The 19,661-nt window shown below is 40.4% G+C and overlaps 1 protein-coding gene across 1 annotated transcript; it reads left to right on the top strand.

Moving 5' to 3' along the window:
- The first annotated feature begins 784 nt into the window (after nt 1-784).
- Nucleotides 785-19,331, top strand: Vom2r33 (vomeronasal 2 receptor, 33). The gene is made up of 6 exons (NM_001099497.2): nt 785-993; nt 4,339-4,630; nt 7,900-8,697; nt 10,737-10,973; nt 15,804-15,927; nt 18,397-19,331. Exons 1-6 carry the CDS (start codon nt 785-787, stop codon nt 19,329-19,331), a joined length of 2,595 nt encoding a protein of 864 aa, NP_001092967.2.
- Nucleotides 19,332-19,661: the final 330 nt, after the last annotated feature.

The following is a 19,661-nucleotide window of genomic DNA, read 5'->3' as shown; positions in this document are numbered from 1 at the left end:
TTTTTACCTATATATGAATATTGTGATCAAATATAGGTCATCTGGTTTGTATATCAAGTGACATTTTCCAGCTGAACTATCTTGCCAGACTTGGGATTTGTTTCCAAAAACAGCAAAATAGCTCAGTAGCCAGGGTGAATTGGTCATGGCTCCACAGTGACCAATTTATTGTTTTCTGAAGTTAGTTTTTGTAAGTCCAAATTCTCCATGATAAAATGTTTCTGAAATGTCCTTAAGGAACTGCAAAGATCATAAAATTTTGGATTGATGTAGTTATCTATTACAAAAACATGATGGCAGTGGAGGGAACAACACAGTGAGTATTGTGTATGAAATATATTTTAATCTTTTTAAAATTCTGCTACTGGAATATTTGCTTCTTGTACCCACCTGTCTCTTTTCTGTTTTTCTAAAACATTGCCCTGTGCACCCTGGCTACAACCTGTTTTGGACTTGCAAGTTTCCCAGGAGGCAGTGAGTCCCATTGTCCCCCTTCGTGTAATTGGCAGATGATGCCCAGAGCTGTGACCCTGGATAAAGAGAGGTTAGGAAACCTCAAGAGAAGGGGATACAACTTTTAATGGCTCTGGGATTTAGTGGCCATTCATCTCTTCTAATGAATGATCAATATTCTCCATACAGCCTATAAGATTATAGGTTCCAGTGTGGTCTTAGCCTCAGGCCCTTGATCAAGGGCATTCTCCAAGATAAAATCCTCCTACAATGCTAGCCAATGCCCCATTGTGGGGCTGTCCTTTTGTTGGGTGTCTGACCTCTAGCAGGCATGTGGCTGTGTACTTTCCTTTTTGTTCTCCTTGGCTGTCTCCCTGGGTCTGCCCTTTCTGAACCAAGATCCTGGATATTGCCAAGGCAGAGTCCTCACTTTGATCGTCCTGGAGATGTAATGGTTGGGGGCAGCTTCTCTATCTTTTGCTTCTCTGATGGTACACTGTCTAATTTCACTGCCCCACCAACTGGGCTGCAGGCTTCACGGTAAGTGCTGGACGTGGAGTAGGGGTCTCTGAAAGCCACAAGCAGCTTTCAAAGGTTGTGTGAAGCCTTGGGTAAGAGTTGACTCTCAGAATCTCATTTTCATGGCCATGACCTTTCTCTGTGTAAATGCAGTAGGTCTGTTGCTCTCCTTTCTACATCTCTTCTCTCCTTCTTTCTTATTTGTACCAGACAGAAATCTAGGTGCTCATGTACTGACTGAAATATATGAGTCCTTCAGGTCAGGTGTGGATTCTTGCTCATTTTATATCCTTGCTTCTTAAAATAGGGTCCAGGTAGTCATTTGCTAAATGAGTAAGAGTTTTTAATAGCTATCTCATAAGTCATCAGCCTACCATCATTCCTGTATACTATATTGCTTTGTAAGAGTCTCATGTTCTCTTCAATTCCCTAGAAAGTCAAGGATGACATTGAATTTTGAATTATCCTGCCTCTACCTTCAGAGTCCTGGGGTTATAGGGTACACTACCACATGTAAGGTATGAGCATCTAACTCCATGATCTGAGACATATTTACAGCCATTTTTTATCCATTTTCACCCACCCTTTCAAATGTCCTGTTGCAGAGAGTAGTTGTCTTGCATTTGTCATTAGTATTCCTTTTTTGAATGTTTACATTTACCTTTAAAAAATTCAACAATGGTTTAATATAGGTTCATGACTTTACTTCTAGGACTCATGAAGCTTAGGTAGGAGGATTGCTAATTTCAGGCAATATTATGGTATATTATGAGACTTGAATCAAAAGTAGTTGAAAAAATTGTTTCGTAAAGAAACTACCATCCTTCTGTACTCAAACACAGATACCAGTCTTTTATTTCTGCATTTTCACATTTATCCTCACTTTAAATGATTTTCTTATGTGTGAGTGTATCTCACTTTGTGCTACAACTATCTGGAACACCTTGTAAAGTTCAGACTATCTTCAACTAGGATTACAGACATGTTGGCTTTTTCTTTCTTTCTTTCTCTCTTTCTTTCTTTCTACCTTCTTCCTTCCTTTCTTCTTCCTATTCTCCCCATTCCTTCCTTCTTCTTCTGCTTCTTTTTTATAAACAGTGTCTGTCTGACTGTGTAGACGAGGCTATTGTAGCAATCAGTATCTTCCAGCCGACACCTGAGTGATGGAATCAGTATGTGCTATCATACTTGTTTACCATGTTATTTTTAAGCTAATGATTAATAATTGTAGGTATGTATTAGGTACAATGCAATATTTCAAAACTGTAAATACTATAGAGTGATTAATCACATTCATCAACAAATACTTCATTTACACACTCATGTTTTGGAGACATGAACATTTAAAGTCTAATGTGACAGTTGCAACAGGAGAATGAGTAGTTAAGTTTATACGGGCTAGAGAAATGCTGGAGTTGGAGCACGGTGTGTTGTGTGAGATTGAAACTAGAGTTTGGATTCCCAGAACCTACATGAAAGCTTAAAATGTTGAACATCTGTAATCTTTGTTAGGAACTTAGAGACAAGTGGATTCCTGAAAATTGCTGGCCAGCAGCCTAGCTGAGTGGATGGAGTACAGGTTTAGTGAGGTAACCTGCCATAAAACATAAGGTAGAGAGGAGAAGGCTCATGGGATAGGGCTTGGCATGGAAGCCTGATTCTTGATGACTTGAATGATCTCCTCCTGGGATCCACATATAGGTTGAGGAAGAGAAGTAACTCACCTGTTGTAGCATGTGTGAGTCTATAAAAACACATGTGCACAGAATAATGATTTTAAAGGATGAAAAAGCATTTGAGAAAGCTATCCTTATATCCCATCAACCTTTACAACCTCAGAAGAAAATATACCCAAACACACTACACAGAGACATACAGATACACACATGTACACATAGACACACAGATACAGACACACAGACACACAGACACACACACACACATAGACACACGGACACACAGACACACACATATGTGGAGCATTGTTGAAGAATACATTAGAATGTGACTTTTGGCTTATATATTCATACATACACATACACACATAAAAGAAGTACATGGTCAATCACTGTTACATAGTTTAGTTATGTCAGATTGAGCGATATGGAGAGTCAAACTTAAAAGAAAAAAATCTACTCTCAACAATAAAAATTTAAAAAATTTAATTAAAATGTAACATCAGTTGGATGTATTAGAACTCGCCTTTAATCACAGTTTTCAATAGGAAGTGGTGGGCAGATCTCTGTGAGTTCTGGACAATCAGGACTACACAGAAAGAACCTGTCTTAACACCCCCATCCATATGTATCTACATATCTATATCAATATCTGTATCTATATCTTTTCCTCCTTCTGTAAACTCATTCCATATGTACTCTCTCTTTTAAATTCATGGCCTTTTATTCTTTAATCATTATTATTGTTGCATTTGAATAAATATATAAATAAATATACACATGTAACTTGTTGATTAATTTTGGTGATGGTTGTATCTATGTGTTTTAATATTTTATTAGATTTACTCTTTGATGGTTTCATGCTTTTATGTTACATTTAGTTTATTCTCATTCCCCCCAGCCTGTCTTATTTTCGTTCCATACCTGTCATTACCTCCTCCATACTGAAGGTCCCTTTTCCACATTCCAGCCTTTTTGTTTAGTACCCACTAATTTTACCCAAGGCTGTCGTGTGTGACTTGGGATTATGGGGGCTTTGAAATGTCCATTACAGCTTAGTGGATTCACTTGTTAGTGACATGAATAAAGACAATGACATTTTTAAACCCAAAATACATCAATTGTTAATAGTTAAACAATAAAATGTAAGGCCAGGCAAAGAGATTGCCAGTGAATGATTGACTGTTTGTAGGCTCACATGCAAGCACTATCTGAGTCATGTCCTGAAGGGAGCATTTCAATTCTCATTCGCATATCTTCTGGCTCTTAATGATAGAAAATCTGAAATAGATGTTACTTGCCCTTATTATAACGAACCATACTATTCAGTAGATTTATTTTCCTTGTTTCCTTGAGACAGAGTCTCTGTGTAGTTCTAGCTTCCTTGGACTAGGCATGTAGATCACATTTTCTTCTCTGATTCACAGAGACCTACCTCCTTCTTCCTTCTGAGTGGTGGGATTGAGCAAGTGGATCACCGACACAGCTCACTGTCTTCTGAAACTCTCCCCGTGATTACTATTTCTGCCTTCCTTCCGGCTCCCCTTTCTCAAGTGTGTTGATGTGCATATGTCTGAACAAATATTTGAGGATATGTAGGTTTTCACTCAGATCACTTGGGTCACAGTGTTCATTCTTGTTACATTATGTCCCATAATGAGTGATAAATGTGGGCTTCTTTTTCCCTCAGTGTCTCCATGTGGGGTTACCGGGTGGCGCAGAGTTTTGTCTTTGCCATTGAGGAGATTAATAAGAGTACTCAATTATTGCCCAATTTAACACTGGGCTTCTCCATTCAAAACTCTGGGGACTCAGTTCATGGTGCCCTCTATGAGACAATGGGATTTCTCACAGGGCAGGAGGAGCCCATCCCCAACTACACATGCTGTCATGGCTCTCCACAGGCTGCCTTGGTTGGGGACACACGGTCATCCCTGTCTTTACCCATGGCCAGACTTCTGGGGCTATACAAGTTTTCCCAGGTGAGTTGCTTAAAGCCTTATTCTTTAGATAATGTGATAAATGTGATGATAGTGACCTTGACAGTGATGGTCACAGTAGTGAGCAGCTCTACTGAGGAGTCAGGTTCCCTGAATATTCTCAATATCCAACATGGTTCTCTCCTCAATGTATAGATAGTTTAGAAATAATTATCATTCCCCTCCATTGAAAAGAAAATGGAGACAATTTCATTTTTATTATTTAAAATATATTTTATAGATTTACCTGTTTTTATTTTATATGTATTGCATATTTTGCCTGTATGTATATGTGTGTTTGTGTGTGTGTGTGTGTGTGTGTGTGTGTGTATCCCATGAGTGTCTGTGCCTGTGTACATCAGAATGGAGCACTGGACTCTCTAAATCTATAGGTGAATATTGTTTTTATGTGTCCTGTGGGTGCTGGAAACTAAACTCGGGTCCTCTCAAAGAGTACCAAGTAATGTTAACCGTTCAGCCATATCTTCATCACCCTATTAATCAATCCATCAGTCAATTATTATTAGAGAGGGAGAGTAACTCTGTCCGTGTCTTTAAACAAGTATGTGTGTGTGTGTGTTTGTGTGTGTGTGAGTGTGTTTACATGAACCTTTTCATATCTGAGAAGGCTGGAAGAGGTTTTCTTCATCACTTCTCACCTATTCTGTGAGTCAAGATCTCTTCCTGAACCTACAGCCCATGATTTCTTGACCAGGCTGGAGTATTGAAAGCTCCACCTAGTGTCCTTGTGCACACCTCTTGGAGCTGAGGTTGTGAGTAGGATTCCCAACTTGTTACATGAATACTAGCATCTGAGCTCCTAGTACGTGCTTTTTGCCATCATGGTATCTTGGCATCCTTCAAGTTAGGCATATTTAAATTAGTAGACACTTCATTTTTCTTTTCTGTATATGATCACACCCCCTAAAGCAAATGTTGTTTCTGTTTTTTGCAGGTGTGTAGTGTGTGTGTGTGTGTGTGTGTGTGTGTGTGTGTGTGTGTGTGTAGGCAGCATCTCTCTGGGTAACATAGATTGCCCTTTAATTCTTGATTCATTTTCCTCAGATTTCCGAGGGCTATGCACTATTATGCTCAGAACAGAAACTTGATATATTGAATATTTTAAAAGGACCTCTTGAATTCCAACTTGTAGGGCTGCAAGATAAATTTTATTTAAATTTGAATTTCATGGCTGGAGATTTGGCTCAGAGGTGAAGAGCACTGGGTATTCTTTTTGAAAAATTTCAAATCCCAATAACCGCACAGTGGCTTATATGAATCTGTAACTCCATCTCCAGACATGTGACTCCCTCTTCTGTCCTGCAAGTCTAGCAGACACACATGTGGTGCAGACCATACATATAGGCAAAATACTCATTTGAAGATAATAATAAAATACTAAGTTTCTAAGAATCAATAAATTGCTTTTAGTCTACATTTGACACAATATTTGTATTAAATATAATTTGTTTTCAAATAGTACTGTGTGTTTCAAGGGACAAACTGATACATAGAAATGATCTTTGCTTACCTGTAATCCAAACATAACAAGAGCTGGCAAGACCACATGCATGAGTTTGATTGAGCCTTTTCCTTCCACATGAAGCAACCAGATGCTAGGGCTGTTGTCTTAAGACTGTACAAACTTTACACATTTTGTAGAAGAAGGTTTTCACTCATACTCTGTGACTGACAGTCATATCCATTGCCTCTCAAATCCAAAGAGAGCAGACTAGATGTGACCAGATGGGACCAGACCATAGCATACCACACCAGACCACAGCAGACCAGACCAAAGCACCACAGACACAGAACCCACTTGTCACATATCCAAGTACTCTCTGTTTTGAGAACACCTCCTCTTCAACAAAGTGATAAATGAGATTCCTATTTCTCTTAAATTTGGAAAACCTCACAATGTTAATCTGATAAGAGCCTATAATTCATTAATTCTTATCAGGTGCAGCAAGGTGGCTCATTGGGCAAAGGTGCTTTGTAACAAGGTCTGATAATTTGAATTTGAGCCTCTGGAACCCACCAGGTGGAAAAAGAAAACCAGTCCCCACAATTTGTCTTCTATATCTACATATGCATCATCACAGACAGGTAGACAGACATAAGGACACACACACACGCACACACACATACACACACTCACACACACAGACACACACACAAACACACACACATGAATTTTCTAAAGAATGTTCTAACAGCTGTATGCAAATGAGAGGATCAGATAAAGCCTTGGTGAGGTGTTGGAATCAACTATATGAGTGGGCAGTGGGAAGGACAGGTGCTGATAGTCAAGATATAGTTCTGGGCTTCTTTTGAGAAGCTACAGGGCTGTCTGTGATGATCAGCTAGTGTAGGTCACACAGCTACTTGGTAGAATCAGGACCTTTCTCAAAGCATTTTTGTAGGGTTGGTTCTTATGCTGTCTTGCTTCCAATTGGCTCTTGATCTGTCAGTAAAGAAGCCATGAGTAAATTGCTGGGTATAAGTTATTGGTGGGACATCCAGGTCCCTGGAGGGAAAGAGACAGATAGATGCAAGAGAGTAGAAGGTAGTGTTCACCGAGAGAGAGAGAGAGAGAGAGAGAGAGAGAGAGAGAGAGAGAGAGAGGTATCAAGCAGCTATGTGAGGTCTCAGAAGGAGTGTGACCTGTGGCCACTCCTACAGGCCGGTGGTCAGGGAAGTTTAGCAGGGACTAGATGTATCTTAGCAACTAAAGTTGAGGGCAGGTGGGACATGTGGCAATAAGAATATTGTTAAGGGCAGACTTTTCCAGGCAGGAGATAGTAGTGTTCAGCAATTGTGTCCAAAGGCAAGTTGAAAAGGAACAACTGTGTGTGTTTCTTTTATCAGTGGTTTTGAGGAAACTTTGGTTGGCATTGCTTGTGTGACCTATTACTGGAGGTATAGGTGGGTCAGCTAAAGCTACACGTAACACATTATTTTCATTTTTTTCATGAAAATTGTTAGGCTTTAGGTTACAATTTACATTTACGTGTATGTGTATATGTCTGTGGGAATCTATGCAACAGGTGTGAGAGGAAGCCAGAAGCAAGTCAGATTTCCTGGGGCTGGAGTTACAAACAGTTGTGAGCCACCAGATGTGGGTATTGGGAGTCCTTTACAAGTTGAACAAAGGCTCGAACTGCTGAGCCTTCTCTTCAGCCTCATCCTTCCAACATTCGATTCAGACCATTATCGTGCTCCTGAGTCCTTGATCTCATCTACTCTCTTATTGCCTGTCTCTTCCTTGACAGATAAGCTATTCATCTTCCCTACCAAGCCTGAGTGACAAGATCCAGTTTCCATCCTTCCTTCGGACACTGCCTAGTGATCTCACATCCTGTCATGCAGTTACTCAGCTGATAATTCGCTTTCAGTGGTCCTGGTTGATCATTCTTTCCCAAGATGATGACTTTGGAGAGCAGGCCAGTTCTCTGGCCACTCAGCAGCTGAGTGCAGCTGGTGTGTGCATTGAGTTTCACCTCGATGTCCCTTCCCAACACTCCTTGGGGAAGATTGAAGAGACTGTCCAGAAGATGCAGAAATGTACAGCTAGAGTTGTTCTGGTTTTCTTAAGCAATTCAAATTTCCAGCTCATCTTGTCTGGCTTATTGGCTGCCTCTGTCTCAGGACAGGTATGGGTCAGCAATGACACTCTGCACATAGCAATGGCTTTGAGCATTCCAGGCATTTCCCAGGTCTTGCAAGGCACATTTGGCCTTCTGTATCACAGCAGCAGGGCAATTGGCTTCCCTGAGTTCCTTGCTCACCTGCATCCCAGCCAGATCCCAGAAGACATGTTTATAAAGAAGTTCTGGGAGTTTACGTTTGATTGTACATGGCCCTACCAGAACAGCACAGTGACAGAGGGTGTCCAGGTCTGCTCAGGGAATGAGAGTCTGAAGAACAAGCCATATCCTTTCCCAGAAGTGAGTAAAATTGATGCTGCTTATACAGCTGTGTACAGTATTGCCCATGCCCTGCATGATATGGTAGCCTGTGAGCACCAGGATGGGATAGATACAAACCCCCAGGACTTCCATCCGTGGCAGGTGAGAGAGACATGTGTGGAGTGGATGGTTCAGGGATTGTTAGGGAACAGGAATAATGCTTTTTTTTTTAACAAAGCTTTAGAAGTACAGCATACTATATGCTTTGGCAAGGATGTTCCATATTTGCCCTTATATACCACCACAGAAGTTGCATTGCAGAAGAAATCCATGCTCTGTGTGTGATTTCAGATCAATCCATTCCCTATGGGGTTCCTTTTGTACAAGTATAAGATGCCTAGTACATTTATTTTTCCTATAAGAGTAAACTTTTTAATGTACCAAATTTGAGCTTAGATATACAGTGAATGCTTTTAGTATAGGCATGTTGAAAGTCACAATTTCAAAGAAATATCAAAAATTATTATATATACATACACACATATGTATATGTTGTCCATGTATACTCTTTTTTTGGTAGTTGTGTCTAACATGTGTTTGCATGTGTGGCAGGTACATGTATGTATGCATGCAGTCACATGATTGAGGTGTGCACAGTGCACACAACTATGTACATATTTGTGAGAATGTCTGAGAATATGAGGAATTACTTTTTCATCACACTTCTACTTTACTCTTTGGGGCATGATCTCTCACTCAAACACAGAACTTGATGATATGGCTTGTCCTGGTCGACAGCTTGCTTTGGGCATCTCTTATTTCTACCCCATAATGTTATAATTATAGAGGAGCTGCCATATCCACTTGATATTTAGGAGGGTTCTGGGCATTTGAAGTCTGATTCTCAAGCTTGTGTGGCTAGAACTTTAACGACTGAGTCAACTCCCATGTCCTTACCTCCTTTTTATATAGTATAATAATAGTATTTTATAATTTCATACATTTATGTAATACATTTTTCATTTCCCCCAGTATATGCCTGTCTATCTTTCTATCTGTCTGTTGATCTATCTATGTATGTATGTATCTATCTATCACCTATCTTTTGTAGTCTGCCAGGGTAGACTAGGCATAGATCTGTAAGATGACCCTTGAAAGACACATTACTCACTGATGAGGTAAAGTGAGTGTGGTGGCTAAGGAGGGGCTACTTTTTATTTTTTATAACATTCAGTGAGTATCTGTATCTCGGTGTGCTTGTTGTAAGATATACATGGTTTTGAACAGTTATATTTGTTGTCTTTTTGGCTGAGATGGAGAGATTAAAAATTGCAGGAAGCTGGGCTGAATGATTCATGCCTGTTATCTTAGTACACAGGAGATTGAGGCAAGTTCCATGCCAACCTAGAAGGCACAGCAAGATACTGTCACAAAATAACCATATATGGGTGTGGTGATAACTATATGTGTGTAATCTAGAATGAAGATGTAAAGTAAATGAAGGAGTGATGAGCAATTGAAGGGTGAGAAGTCCTGTCTGTCAGGAAATACCCGAGGTTCAAACCAAGGACAAGAAATCTCAATATGGGAAGAAGTCATAGGATTGCAGTTGGTAGGGACAGTATTTACCAACACCCTAGAATGGAGATAAATAAGATGAGCCGCCACGTGTGGAGCTTAAGAAGTGGGACAGATGTGTCAGAGTGATTGGGAGGCTTCGGTTAGCTGGGGCCCGTCTGTGGAAAGCTTGTTATGGTTTGGAGTCTAAAGAGTATGATGGGAAGTTTGAGACAGTAGTTCACAGCCAAATGAGACCATGGAGTCAGTATCACATTGTGATGTTTTGGCTGCAATTTTCAGGCTGAGGGGATGGCTCAGTGCATAAAGGCTCTTGTCTCCAAGCATAAGTTCAATCCCTGTGTCCTACATGGCAGCAGAACAGAGCATTCCTCTTGAGTTGTTCCCTGAAATCCCCACTACGTGAGATGTGTATTCTCTTTTAAAAATGATCTGGATCAAGTATTACAAACTATTAATTTAGTAAAGCTAGAATATTTTCTTGAGTCCTTGGAAATATCACAGGTCTTTTAGCCCCCTTATGGCCACTGTGGCCAGTTTTTGGTTGAAGAGGTTCTGTGTCACTTCAGACACCATTTGGACAAGACAATGGACAGTCAACAATATTTTCTTTTCTTTCTCAGCTGCTCCATGTCCTCAAAAAGGTACACTTCAGGACTCCTGATGGAAGTGAAATTATGTTTGATGCCAATGGAGATTTGGTGACAAAATTTGACATTTTGCAAGGGCAGAAGACCCTCAATGGTGTATTTCACTTGGTCCATGTAGGCATGATAGACCCTCAAGCCTCTTCAGGGAACATAATGATGATCCAATTGAAGGAGGATCTCCAAGTGAGTTCCATGAATGCAGAGATAACTGTTGTCCTAGTGTTTTAAAGTCTCAGTGAATTTCCAAGTCTAGGGTCACGCATGTTTACTTATGCATGAAGTGGAAATGGCTCTGGATTAGGCCATTCAGTTATAATATACCATGCTTTTTACCTTAGAGACCTTATTCTGAATGAGACTTTTTGAGCAGCAAAAGTGAATGCACTAGTCCTGGGGTTGTAAGGATGGTTCTGTGCTTAAAGTGTTTGTTGTGTAAGCAAGCTAAAGGTCAAGATCTCCAGAACACTTGTACATGGTAACTGGGCAGTGTGGTACACCCATAATTTCATTCCTGGAAGGTGCAGTGAGTGAGATGCTCAAAATAAGTTAACTAGTAAGGCTAGCTGTATCAGTTTTCTATGGGTTTTATTTTGAACCTCAATGTGCATAGTAGAAAAGCAATGGAGGATAATTCCCTTGGGTCTCCATATGCATTCATACATACATGCACATGATCCCACATGAATGTAAAACACACACACACACACACACACACACACACACACACACACACACAAAAACCTTTTTGTAAAATGGGAGGAAAGAACATACTAGACTCACAAAATAGAAACAGAATCTACCTGGTGGTGTTTTGAGAGTATTATCATTGTCTGTTTATAGGGCCTGCTTTGTGAAGAGGAATATAGTGACTCTCTAAACCAACACCTTTCCATGAGCCATGTAGGATTAGACTCAGCTGACACTCTCAGTTTTCTCGCTGTGATAGATTTCCCAACCATGACAAATACCTGAGAAACAGTGTGAAGTTAGAAAAGGATTTTATTGACTCCTGGTGCCTGAAGTCCAAGACCAGATGGATCCTTTGTTTTGAGTGTGTGTGTGGTTGAGGCAGTATGTGCTGTCAGCAGACATGTGGTGGTTGTGTGAACCAGTGAGTTGGAGGTCATGGTTTAGATAAATTAAATAGGTAAACACAGTACATCTTACCAATGAACAGCCCCCCATGACAATTTCCTCAGTTCCCATGTCCTTCTTCCACCATCTACAATGCCTAATCAAATTATGAGTCCTTTGAGGAATTGATTAGATCAGATGTATCCATATCCAATGGTTCTTTAAAAATCCATCATCTTGTAACCACTGGTGCAATACACAAGACTTTGGGAAACATTTGAGTTTCAAATGCTAATGTTTATTAACAAAAGTTCCAGCTGCTCTGATATCGACCTGTCTATGTGTATAGTCTGATGTATCAAAATAACTCAGTTTCCTGTCCTACGCCTGTCATAAACCCTCTTGGAAAGGCTATGGCAAGCAAGTATTATTTTGGAGATGGCCCACCATTTTGCATAGCTAAGATGGGTGCATTCTGAGATGTGGGGTTCTTAGAGCCTTCATCCTAGGTTTGCTTCTTGCTGCTGATATGCCTTTCCTATCACTATTATATAGCCTAATGATTCCTGTGTATCAACCTACCCTATTTGACAGATTTCCTGCAGAATCAATATGAATTTGTACTTTCTAGTTGTAATGCTGTGTAGGTGAATTGATGATTTCCTAATTCCTGATAATGATTTCATTGCATTCCTAAATTGATGTAAGTAATCTCAAGGCCCCTATAGTATAAAAGCTGAAAATAGTTTCATGCATCAGAGGGTATTTTTCTAGGAAAATAATAGAGGCTTGGAACAAATGTACAGTCAAGAAAAACATTCCTTCTAGGTTAGGAAAAAGGCAATAACTGGTAAGTAAAGGTCATGAATTTGATATGGGCAATTTATTATAGCTACAAGGACAGAAAATAAATGCTTGACTAGTCTATCTATACAATGCTTGAAAATAATAAGACACAAGGCAGATGATTTGTCTCTTGACAAAGCAGTACTGCTAACTTATGCATAGAATTATTGCTTTAACTTTATAATGATCTTATGGAGCTAGTAACAGATAATAAATGTTTAGATAATAGTCTTAATAGAAAGACATGAGGCACTTCTGCAATCCCTTAAATCTTATAGATCTATGACATGAACCATTGCCTTAAACTTACTGTGAACTTATGAAATGCAACTTAGAAAACCATGTGATCAGTTATTCTGGGAAAGTATAAAAACTAACAAGTATAAAAAAGTGACAGTATAGCCCTCTTTATTTTCATCTTGTATTTGTGTCCCTGTATGTGCCTGAAAATTTTCTTTTCTCCTTTTTTACCCTTCCCTTCCCTTCCCTTCCCTTCCCTTCCTTTCCCTTCCCTTCCCTTCCCTTCCCTTCCCTTCCCTTTCCTTTCCTTTCCTTTCCTTCCCTTCCCTTCCTTTCCCTTCCCTTCCCTTCCCTTCCCTTCCCTTTCCTTCCCTTTCCTTTCCTTTTCTCTTTGACTCAGAAAGAGTTAATGTACTCTGAGCCACTTGCCTGGTAAGTGAGTTGCCTTGGTCAAAGAGAAAGAACTGAAATAACTAAGCCTTTTCTTTCCCTCTGCTACTGTCAGAAGGAGTTAATTGCCAGAAGCCAATTGTTTTTGGTCATTGAATAGCAAGGAGTTAAAAAGTTAAATTGCAAGAAGCCATCACTTTCTGGCCCTGATTTCCATTGTTACACTTGCTGCATTTCCTGGGTAGCCCTGTGATGCTGGGCTGGACTTCAGCATATGCTAGTGGACACATTCTCCTCCTCTGTAACTTTGTCTAACTTAGTGGCATCTAACTGGTGGTATCTCCTTTGTATGGTGCTCTTAAGGTTTCCTCATAAGAATGAGATTCCCATTCTTGGATTTGTAAGGCATAAAGGATACATGCTAAGTGTTTAGAGGACTGTTTTGAAGCACTTTTCAACAGGGTTGGTCTGTATACCCAAAAGATGCTCCAACATATAACAAGAACACGTACTCCACTATGTTTACAGCAGTCTATTTATAATAGACAGAAGCTAGAAAGACCCTAGATGTCCTTCAACAGAGGAATGGATACAGAAAATGTGGTACATTTACACAATAGTGTACTACTCAGCTATTATAAACAAAGACATCATGAAATTCATAGGCAAATGGATGGAGCTAGAACATATCATTCTGAGTGAGGTAACCCAATCACAAAAGAAGATATATAATATACACTCATTGATATTACCCTAAAATCTCAGAATGCCCAAGATAAAATTCACAGAACACATGAAGCTCAAGAAGAAGAAAAACCAAATTGTAGATGCCTTGGTATTTCTTCAGAGGAGGAACAAAATAGGCACATGAGGAAATGTGGAGACAAAGTGTGGAGTAGAGACTGAAGGAAAGGCCATGCAGAGACTGCCCCACATAGGGATCGATCCCACATACAGTCATTAAACCCAGACACTATTGGGGATGCAAAGTAGTTCATGCTGATAGGAGCCTCATATAGTTGTTTTCTGAGAGGCTCTGCCGAACCTGACAAATATAGAGGCAGATGCTCATAGCCAACCACTGTACTGGGAATGGGGTCCCCATTGGAGGAATTAGAGAAAGGACTAAGGCAGATGAGCGGGTTTTCAACCCCATAGAAAGAAAAACAATATCAACCAACCAGATCTCCAGAACTCCCAGAGACTAAACTACCAAAAAAAAGAGTATACATGGAGAAACCCATGGCTCATGCCTAAAATGTAGCAGAGGATGGCCTTATTGGGCATCAATGGGAAGAGAAGCCCTTGGTACTATGAGGGCTTCATGCCCCAGTGTAAGGGAATGCCAGAGCGGGGAGGTTGGAAGGAGTTGGTGGGTGGATGGGAGGGGTAGCACCCTCAGGGAGGCAAGGGGTGGGGGATGGGATAGCAGGCTTCCAGATGGAATCCAGTAAGGGGGATAACATTTGAAACATAGATAAAGAAAATATCCAATAAAAAATGAGAAAAAAATGGGGTTGACCTGGTTGAGTTTTCTGCTGCTTTCTGCTGTGGCAGACACCTCAGCATCACACATATCTATCTTGATCCTTGCCTGTGTAATGTAGTCATTATCTACAATTTTAGTCTTTTTGAAGCTCAATGACACTTTAGTATTAGAGTTTATGAGAAAACCACAGGACAGTAAAACTGTAAATCTCAACATCTTCACAGGGGAGGAAGATGGGGAAGAGGAAGAAAGACATTCTTTTGAGTTAGGTCTGGAGGTCAGCAAGTAAGCCACAAGGCAGCAAGGAGCATCAGAGTAAGAAAGAGAATGTTGAGAGTATCATTGGAAGAATGCTCAGTCTATGGGCTGTATTCAAAAGAAAGAAAAGTAGATAAATAGAGGGAAATAGTGGAAAAACAATGGTTTTACTGAGTAACTGAGATAAACAGGCTGACTTGACAGAAGGCATGGCAATGTTTCTGTAATGTCTGACAATATTATAATTGTCTTCATTGTTTATTTTGCATGTATTAATACTTTGCCTGCACACATATTTCTGTATTATATTTTTACCTGGTACCTGAGGAGGTCAGAAGAGGGAATTGGATCCTCTGCACCTGGCATTCCAGTGAGGTGCTCTGTGTATGCTGGGAACTGAACACTGCTTCTCTGCAAGAGCACCCTGTACTCCTGACAGCTGAGCCATCTCTACAGCCCTTTACCTGCAATTGTTAACATATGAGCTACAGAGAGATTAGAAGCTAAACCTTCTCATAGTTTCCTATATTTTTAAGCTATTAGCTAATGAAACTATATGTAGCCCATCCTCCATTATGTATAATAGTACCTAGTAGTATAGAATCACTAGGTATATCAATGTTTTCTGAAAGGCCTCTCCTCTAGTTAGCTGAGAGAAAGTTGTTCTATTCTGCTTCTCACTGGGATTTCAAGCATCTGTATCCATGGAGAGTCACTGGTGACACTATGCTTCTTGTCACTAGGTGCCCACCTCCATCTGCAGTGAACGCTGCCTTCCAGGATTCAGCCAAGTGCCCAGACTGGGAGCCCCCCACTGCTGTTTTGATTGCAGTCCATGCCCTGAAGGACAGTTTGCAGACCAAAGAGGTAAGAGTTTATGGACCTGTAATCTGAGTGAGGTTCATGGCACTGAGAACATCCTGTATTTCTCCAATTCCTCAGCAACTGTTCTACTGCTGTGAAGAGAAACCATCACCAAGGCAGAATTTAAAAGAAACATTGAAATGGGGCTTATTTAGAGTTTCACAGGTTGAGTCCATGATAATAACGGTAGGATATGTGTCAGAAGGCAGTCAGGAATGTTGCTACACCAGTATCTGAGAGCTTAAATTCTGATCTACAGGCAGTATGACAGTAGTGATGTAGAGAATGGACCTGCTTTGGGATTTTGAACTCTTAAAGGTGATCTCATGAAATACAGTGATCCAGTGCAAGACTCAGATTGCACGTAATGTCAAATGGCTGGAAGTAGGCAGCTATACATAAAACAGATGAGTATCTGCCCAGCATAATCCCTAAAGTCTGTTAATAAACTTATTAGGTCTCTGTTTACATATTTGGGAGCTAAAATGAGCTAAAGTGGGCATAGAAATGCCCTATTGTTATTTGGTAGCAAAAGGGCAAAGAAAAGCATTCAGAACTACATTTACTAAACAGCATATAACCTCTGGACCCTGATCAAGAAACATGGCATAGCTGAGTGTTAGTGGTGCAGACAGGCCTTTAATTCCAGCATTGAGAAGCAGAGGCAGGCTCATTTCAATGAGTTTAAAACCAACCTGGTCTACAGGGTGAGTTCTAGGACAGCCAAGGCTATAGAGGGAAACACTGTCTAGATAAACCTAAACCAACCAACAAAACAAACAGATGAACAAACTAGAAAGAAGCATAGCATTAGGTACTTTCACAAGCTTCTACTGGTCCCATAAAGACACCCTGATTTCCATTGACACTATTCAATTTCACTTGTTTTTTAAACCTCATGGTGGAAGATGTATTGTGACTTTTTTCTTTGTATTAGTAGGGTTCATCTTGGTGTTTGAATTGGAACAGACTACCACATTCTGGATTGTGTTTCTGCAGAATTTACTACTTTATATGCTGAAAGTTGGAAATGTAAGATGAAGTTGCTATTAGGGTTGAATTTTGCTGAAGATTGAGTCTGAGGGTGTGTTGTGTACATGTGTGCATGTTTATCTGTCTGCACTCTTTTCAGTTTGTTCTTTGGCTTTTAGACAAGGTTATACCATACAGCTTTGACTGGCATTGATCTCACCTTTTTGACCAGTCTGTGAATAGAAAGATATTTAACTTTTTCTGCTTCTCAGGTGCTGAGATTAAATTATTTGCTGTCACAGCCCCAACACTCCCTTCTCATTAATGTCATAGTCCTGTTGGAACTTGGATCTACCCTGGTGACATCACTTAGCCTTTATTACATCATCTCCAGTTAACTTGATGAGAAATTTCAGGATACTGATGGATAGGAGTTCAACAAATGTATTATTGGGAGCGTGACTCAGATTAAAACAGTTGTTAATGTGACCTTTTACTAATTGAGAACAAAATGAACCACTAAAAAGCTCACATAATTGAAATGTATAGCTGCTGCTCAATGTGGTCAACTCAGTGAGCTCTAGGTTCAGTGAGAGATCTTTTCTAAAAAAACTAGGGTGGAAAGGGTTTGGAGAGAAATGGCTCAGCAGTTAGAAATATCCACATGGTGACTCACAACCATGTGTAAATACAGTTTCAGGCCATTTGCTGCCACCTTCTGACTTCTACCCCTACCAGGCATTCACATGATGGCCTTTTATATGTACAGACAAAACTTCCAAATAGCAAAATAAAGTAAGTAATTCTAAAAAATAAGTTGTTGAGACTTGTGAAGTGGTTTTGAGTACTCAGTATTAGCTTTGATATCCTGAGATCAGTTCCTGAGATCCACATGGTGGAAGGAGAGGATTAACTTTCTAAAATTTGTCCTGACCTCCAAGTGTACACTGTGGCATTCCTAAGCCTACCTACATACATATCACAGCAAAATGTAAAAATATATTAAATATATACTATATATGAAGAAATTTTATTCATAAAATAAGGTGTGGGAAGTGACTAAGAAACAATATCTGATGATAATCTTTGATCCTACATGCATGTATTTCTAATACACATACATATACACACGCAAAAATGGACACCCACAAACTCACATAATTTAGGCACAATAGTGCAATTTTATAATCACAACACTTAAGGGGATGAGGAAGAAGGCTTAGGAATTCAAGATAATCTGCAACAAAGCCAATTCAAGGCCAAGTGGTGTTAAAGGAGATACCATTTTAAGACATAAATACCCGCACCTCTCCAAGTAATACAGCTATAGAGTATTCATGTTTTTGTACATCTAACTAAATTCCATCCCTGGCCACCAAGAATAATTCATAATATATTAATTTCTGGAGAGGATGCAAGAGAAATTAACACTTGAAATACCTTCCTTGACAGCTAGTGAAGTTCCTATACTGTTACATAGTGTCTTTGTGTTGCTCATAGACATGAAGAGATGTCTTCTGTGTCCCAAAGAGCAGTACTCGAGCCATACAAGAGACCATTGCCTCCCCAGGACAGAGATCTTCCTGGCCTTTGAGGAACCATTGGGATTCATATTGGCTTTGATGGCAATCTTGCTGGCTGGTCTGGCTCTCCTGGTACTTGGAGTTTTCCTGAAGCATCGAGACACACCTGTGGTCAGGGTCAACAACAGAACTCTCAGCTACTTCCTCCTGATCTCTCTTTCCCTCTGTTCCCTCTGTTCCTTGCTTTTCCTTGGGAGACCCACTGTCACCACCTGTCTCCTCCGTCAGACCACCTTTGCTGTGGTGTTCACAGTGGCTGTCTCCTCTGTTCTGGCCAAGACTGTCACAGTAGTCCTGGCCTTCAGAGTCACCAAGTCAGGAAGCAGGATCCAGGTATGCCTGAGCCCTGGTGCTTCAACCTCAGTCGTCCTCATTGCTTCCTTAATACAGGTTGTTCTTTGTGGAGTGTGGTTGGCTACCTCCCCACCATTCCCAGAGAGGGATATGATCTCAGAGCCCCAGCACATTGTGATCCAGTGCCAGGAGGGTTCTGGTGCCACCTTCTTCTGTGTGCTGGGCTTCTTAGGTTTCCTGGCAGGGGGTACTTTCTCTGTGGCTTTTCTGGCCAGAGACCTACCAGATGTCTTCAATGAGACCAAGTTCCTCACCTTCAGCATGCTGCTCTTCTGCAGTGTCTGGACAGCTTTCCTGCCCCTGTACCACAGTGCCCGGGGAAAGTCTACTGTGGCGGTAGAGATCTTCTCCATCCTGGCCTCCACTGCTGGCCTTTTGGGTGGCATCTTCATCCCCAAATGCTACATCATCTTGTTGAAACCAGAAAAGAATACCCCTGCCTGGCTAAGGCAAGGCCACTGTGCACATCAAGACAGGCAGTGTTCGTTGTTCCATTGAAGGTGATAGTTCTCCGGGGTGTAACCAAGAGCAAGTGGTTGAATTTGACTCATTGTTTCTTTGTGGATAAAAATGTATTTAAAAGATAGATCAAGATTCAAGTAAGGTACTTATAACAAAACACAAATGATAATTAAACTTAGAGTAGACATGTAGTCACTAAATATTCTGTTCATAGGTATTGCTGAAAGTGACCACAATGTAAAGTCTTGAAAGGGGAGCACAGAAGATCGCACAATGGATTAAAATATTTTCCAGAAAGCACTTCAACTTGAGTGTGATGCTCAGGACCCATGTGATGGATGTAGTGAAGTGACATTATTAATTTGT

This window comes from Rattus norvegicus, chromosome 1, assembly GCF_036323735.1.
Source record: "Rattus norvegicus strain BN/NHsdMcwi chromosome 1, GRCr8, whole genome shotgun sequence".
NCBI classification, from domain to species: Eukaryota; Metazoa; Chordata; class Mammalia; order Rodentia; family Muridae; genus Rattus; species Rattus norvegicus.
The sequence above is the reverse complement of the archived record's forward strand: the minus strand, read 5'-3'. Positions and strand labels throughout refer to the sequence as shown.

Bases quoted from the DNA above. Each gene is read 5' to 3' on its own strand.
- Vom2r33 (NM_001099497.2), top strand. From the start codon at position 785: ATGTGGCTGTGTACTTTCCTTTTTGTTCTCCTTGGCTGTCTCCCTGGG. The intron at 8,698-10,736 runs GTGAGAGAGACA...TTTCTTTCTCAG, and splicing joins AGGACTTCCATCCGTGGCAG to CTGCTCCATGTCCTCAAAAA. The intron at 15,928-18,396 runs GTAAGAGTTTAT...TGTTGCTCATAG, and splicing joins ACAGTTTGCAGACCAAAGAG to ACATGAAGAGATGTCTTCTG.